This window comes from Haliotis rubra, unplaced genomic scaffold (genome assembly GCF_003918875.1).
Source record: "Haliotis rubra isolate DU_JTF1 unplaced genomic scaffold, ASM391887v1 Scf538, whole genome shotgun sequence".
Lineage (NCBI taxonomy): Eukaryota > Metazoa > Mollusca > Gastropoda > Lepetellida > Haliotidae > Haliotis > Haliotis rubra.
The window spans coordinates 511956-517955 of record NW_025767233.1 but is presented as its reverse complement, the minus strand read 5'-3'; the positions used below and the strand labels follow the sequence as shown (position 1 = coordinate 517955).

At 41.1% G+C, this 6000-nt stretch overlaps 1 protein-coding gene across 4 annotated transcripts in view; it reads left to right on the top strand.

Moving 5' to 3' along the window:
• The first annotated feature begins 1104 nt into the window (after window positions 1-1104).
• The window catches only part of LOC124253291 (deleted in malignant brain tumors 1 protein-like), a 130411-nt gene continuing 125515 nt past the window's right edge, over window positions 1105-6000 (top strand). For 2 of the 4 annotated variants that reach the window (XR_006892159.1, XM_046687034.1), the window contains exons 1-2: window positions 1109-1294; window positions 4715-4877. Coding sequence is in view for 2 of the 4 variants with exons in the window: in XM_046687034.1 (XP_046542990.1) it covers window positions 1231-1294; window positions 4715-4877 (227 nt within the window). In the remaining 2 variants the exon portion in view is untranslated. Of the gene's footprint in view, window positions 1295-4714; window positions 4878-6000 lie in introns of all 4 variants that reach the window. The other 2 variants (XR_006892160.1, XM_046687035.1) reach the window with 2 other exon arrangements.

The window sequence follows — 6000 nt, the reverse complement described above, 5'->3', positions numbered from 1 at the left end:
CTGTCTGTAGGCCTCTATTCAGGTGACTCTATTTATGCTGTCTGTACGCGTCAATTCAGGTGACTCTATTTATACTGTCTGTAGGACTCTATTCAGGTGACTCTATCTATGCTATCTGTAGGTCTCTATTCAGGTGACTGTATCTATGATGCCTGTAGTCCTCTATTCAGGTGACTGTATCTATGCTGTCTGTAGTCCTCTATTCAGGTGATTGTATCTATGCTGTCTGTAGTCCTCTATTCAGGTGACTCTATCTATGCTGTCAGGTCACGTGATGGCATATCTGCTCATTAAGTCTCGGTAGTTTATATTTGGGATTACACTTTCTCAGTAAAGTACAGTCCCATCCAGGATTTGAACCCACACCCCAAGGGTCAGGCACATAATCGCCAGCACACTGAGAAAGCGTAATCCCAAAAATAACAAGTGTTACATTTACCACTTTCTGAATAACATTGTATATTCTCTGGAGTTTCTGGAACACGTGTAGTACAAAACAGTCTTAGTCAAGATACTTGGTTTATAATTCAATTATGCTTTATGAATGATTTGATTTCAGATATTCATTGTTTATTTCCTTCAAATAAACTGTGGTGTAGTGGTGTACAATGTTGAAAAATCAAAACTTGTGGCATAATTAAATTTGGTTCCTTTCTGTGATTAAGCAATGGCGTTTTCAAAGGCAATGTATATTAAAACATTATTTATCTGCTTCCTTATATGAAACACTGTCAATATGTATCTCTGTCTTCCTGATAAAACCGCACCTCAAGTGCGGGGCTATGGGCGGTGTGTTGCAGCTGCACGCGGAAGTGTCTGCCCAAATGAAAATGAAACTAGTAAGTTTTTCATCTGTTAAATGGACGCTGGTAAAATAGCACTGAAATGTAACATCAATTATATGACGCAAAAGCTCTTTACGCAGTAGGTTATATAACTGTAAAGCAGCCAGCTCGTATATCGCCAAATCGGATAACGGAAACCTAATTGCTATTACACCACATACCTTTCTCATGACAACAAGTTAGCCTTTCATGACGAGATTGCGCCCTCAAACCACAGCAGTGTCCCACAGTCGGGAGATATGGTATCTCGATCTGGTTATCACTGACAACCTTCGCACCTCAATATTTGACTGCCTAACTTGCTTACTCTAACATACACTGTCTGTCGGCTGTGGCGCACATACCTGTGAGTTCCTGTGACCGACTTGTATGCTGTCCACTGAGTATGTCACACCACGTCGACTGGTCATCGCTTACAGTGCTGTTACTGTCGTGGTGTCTCACACAAGGTATGTTTCCCAGTACAAATGTAAACAGAGCAACACAATCCGAGTTTTCGAGATAATCCAGTACGTAACGATCACAATTCATAACAGCAGTGAATCCTGATTTGGCATCACCCTATACCATTGATCATGGGTTTTACGAAAGTAGTATATGACCAACACCTGGCCTTTCTTCCACACATACCAACACACAACCTACTGGTTGGTATTAGGGTCCACCAGTCTGAAGTAAACAACACACAACACAGACTCAGTAAAGGTTGAGTGTTGGAGGTGAGGCTTCTAATGAACTTCACTGCCAAGTCGAACCCATTGAACTTTCGGGAGGATATGGAGACTCCTCAACACTGTAGCCTTCTGCATTACCTAGAGCGTCAGAAGGGTTGTGCCCCAAATGGAGACCCCTTGCATTTTCCTGATCTGCGCCAAGAGATCAGGGAGTACCAAACCAAAGCACGTGGACAATGGTTAGTCGGCTGCCCAAAGGAAATTCATGTTTGGGGACATAATTCATTGGTTTTATTAAATAGGACAAGATCGGGTTTGTTAACTTGGATATGCCCGAGACTGCATGGGCCTATTCCAAAGAATTGTCCATGACACCCTCTACTTATTCTCGGTCGTACCATGGATGGACGTCAGAGTCAAAGGTACAAGCGTGTGGTAGACTGTAATACAAGGACCGAACAGCGCCATCATGTCCCTGAATATACTGTATCTGTACAAATGTGGGGCATCATCAAAAAAGCTGTTGGACAGTCTCATTATTTTCATTACGCAATCTACATTTCATTGTTCCATTTTGACGTAACATCACACATAGACGGTTACTAGTGGGAAGTGGCTGATCCTGAGCAGCAAACAGTGTTTCGCTTTTCAGGCCAGCCGTCTTCATCCCAGCGAAGGACTCAGCAGGGTTGTGTCTTCTCCTCAACACAGTGCAACAGTCGTTCGCTTTCCTTCGCTTCTGTCAGCAAATCAACACTGACGTTGAGATTCTGTCCAACATGCTTAGCTTTTATCATTTTATTTAACCTGGGTATCAAAGCAAATATGTGAGGACACAGGGAAGCCTGGAAATGTGCTTCAGTATTTCGAATGAAACCTACGCGGTTCAACTATAATAAATACACAGTGTGAAGTACGTGTTGTCACACGGTTAAAATAGAAACCAATTGTGAAGAAATGAATCACTGCCACTTCTGAATACCGAATTCGTTTATGATGTGAAATCTGAAAATCGATGTTATTTCGTAAGTTTACGTGTAGGATAAAGCACGACTCCGAGGTTATGGTTGGGAAAGTAAGACCTCGAGCGCGAGTTTGGTAGATGTCAAACACTCATTCTACCATGACTTCAGTAAACACTGGATTGTGATTGGTTAATTATAGTCATTCAGAGGTATATAATCACGTTATACAGGTCTCTGATTTTCCGTGCGCAATCATACATGGTTTACGGTAATGCACTATTTTTGTCTGCCCACCAACATGGCGGACACCAAACAACCTACCGATGCATCGATAAATTACGGCGATTTTGCTGTCGGAAATTACACATATGTCTTTAAAGATGGATTTAGCGATGACGGGCTCGACTCACCACTTGCGTAAATCACAGCAATAGGTGTTTATACATACAAAAGTACTTCGAAAGCATGGAAACAAATATTCAGTCGAACAAGATCAAAACATCGTCTGCTTTCCGAATAAAAATTCAGCAAAAACAAATATGTTTACCATGATTCTATGTTATGTCAGAATAGATCCAGCAATAGACTGCTATATAATTTCCGTGTTAAATTTATTATCAGCTTTCGTCAACGATATCGCCACTGATCTTGATCCGGTAACGGAGGATGCATTAACATCGAACGCCGAAGAAATTTTAATGCCTTCCGTCCACATACATAAACAGTTGGGTTATCAATTCAAACAAAATGATATTTTGAAATTTATACTGTTTCAAATTTAGCGGTAGTAAAACACAATTGGAGAATCTGCAAACCGTTCTGTTTACCCTAACATATGTTTTTTCTAAAAGTATAATATCGTTGAAAAAGTTATGTAGCTTAGTCATGATCCCTCTTATCCATTACACTGCTTGATCTAAAGTAGTCTATTAAAGTATAATTAATTACCTTACCGTGTTTATGCCAGAGGTACACCCTCATGTCCTGATCCATCCTTTCGGAAATATCACCACAAATCTGGCTCTTTGTCAACAGACTCGCGAACATGCCAGTGAATCCGATTCAATTTGAATTCACTACACTTTGAAGCCACTAGGTCACAAAACACTTTCCAAACTGTAGAAAATAATATCCGTAGAATCGAATTTGAGCACAAAGTACACACATGAGTGTGTAAGAGTCACCACAGCTGTCGCACGCAGACGTAGAGGTGCGTGAAATAGTCAAGTTGACAGGGCGCAAAATTCAACAGTATCTAAATTCGGTACAACACGGACTTCTCGTTACAGCAAAAGCGCCTCTACTCTTAAATTTTATACCAGTACCAGTAATTAGATATCAAAGACTATCTCAGTCAACCAATCAGGTTAACCCTGCGCAAACTGTCTGAGGCTCTCCTGTCGCATCTTTCCAAATTTGCACGTAAATGTAAACAATGACTTCCGAGAAAAGGTCAAGGCCATGAGGTTGTTGCCATTATTCTGGTGGGGAAAGGGTCCAAGGTGGAATTTTCAAATGTGAACCAAGCTTTTTAACTTATTTGATATATGTTTTCCAACTTATCAGTTAATGATTGATGATTGATACATTGAAAAAACAAAACGTGATTTGTTATTACTGAATCTGGAGTTTGCTAGTCATTGACGGTTTGCCACCAATCACCCCGTTTCGGCCGGTTCCACTTGAGATTGGAATGCGAGGCCGCTTCACGTTTTGACTCGTAACCAAAGAAAGAGTTCCACCTGAAATTGTTCATAAAATTGTCATGGTAGAATGGAGACAAACCTACTGTGTTGGAAAATCAGAGGTATATAACGGGGGCGGTGGGGTAGCGTGGTTAAAGCGTTGGCTCGTCACGCCGAAGACCCGGGTTCGAATCCCCACATGGGTACAATGTGTGAAGCCCGTTTCCGTCGTAATATTCCTGGAATATTGCTAAAAGCGGCGTAAAACTAATAATGCAATTCAGTCAGTCAGTCAGTATATAACGAAATTATAATAGCTCTAAATTGTTCTTTTAAAACCTCACGCTACGCGTTCGGTTTTAAATGAAATTTATCTCCTAAATAACACCTCACGGAGTGAATGTTTGCAGAATAGTTAGTTGATAGTGTAAATGCGGATTAATTTTAGAAAACGAGGTATTAAGTAATAGATGGACAAATATTGATCTCTTTCAACATTGATCACGGGCCAAACAAAGTGAAATATCCTAATGTGTACTTTTCAGGACAACAAGAGAACTCATTGAGACTCGTGGCCCCACCAGATCTAGACCGGCAGTCGGCAGGACGCCTGGAAATCTATCATAACGGCACTTGGGGAACAATATGTGATGACACCTTTGATAACAACGCTGCCACCGTAGTCTGTCGCCAGCTGGGGTATACAGGGTAAGAACTATGTTAATGTTTGAAGATATGGTTAAGTTCTAATGAAAAGATATTTTGCGTAGATTGTCAAGGGTATCGTTGTCGTTAATCATTTAGTGAGGATGGGAGTCTCGGCTCAGCAGCTACCCTCAAGGGACTTCCTTCATCACAGACTCTTTGGCACTAAAACAAATAACAGTTCGTTGTTTCCCAACGCTTCTGACATTTAATAGAAACGCATCAACCACAACATGTCTTTCGTGATCACCTAGCCATGTTTGAAGCTGACCTGGAAAGTGTAGCGCGACATGAAACCTGCGTTTACCACTTCCAAACATCAATCAAAACACAGGAAGCGTCTGACACAGAGCATGTACGGATCGTTTATGCTTCACGATTTCGGGACGAAGTTTAAACTTACAAAAGTTGGAAGCTTGGAAAAGGCGTGCTCTTTCATTAGGACAATGCTCCACTCAGGCAGTCTATGTCCACAATCCATCAGTGTGAATTTGAAATCCTTCAGCACCCACCGTAATCTCTTGATATGGCTTCGACAGACTTCCACCTGTCCCCAAACATTAAAACAGCTCCAACCGGAACTCATTTCGGATCAACGATGATGACACAGCAGTTGTAAAGAGGACGTCTTCGACAGACAGGGGAAGGACGTGTACGAAACGAGAGAAAACACACATCATGGTTGGCAAGTGTATATAAATATGGAAGGGGACTATGCTGTAAATATGTACATTTGACCGCCATCTTGGATTGTAGAGATGTAGAGACACGTATATGCTGAGGCTACAAATATTTATTCTTGTACATGTACATTGACATAACATTAAAATTCAACAAGGTTGATGTATACCGCTAAGTGGCTGAGCTGACACTGAGTGAGTTCGCTAATCACGTCGTTAGTTGGGCTTGGGGGTAGTAAATCAGTTCGCTATAGCCGTTAATTCGCTACTCACGAGTTCGTTATTCGCGTATAATTTTAATGATATTATAAAGGACTGTTGACGGGACTTTTAAATTTGTTCGCTATATCCGTTTGTACGCTTTATCCGTGTTCGCTATATCCGTGTTCTACTGTATATTCTAATTGTATCACGTCACGTCTTTCTTTGTGAGACTTAAAACATAT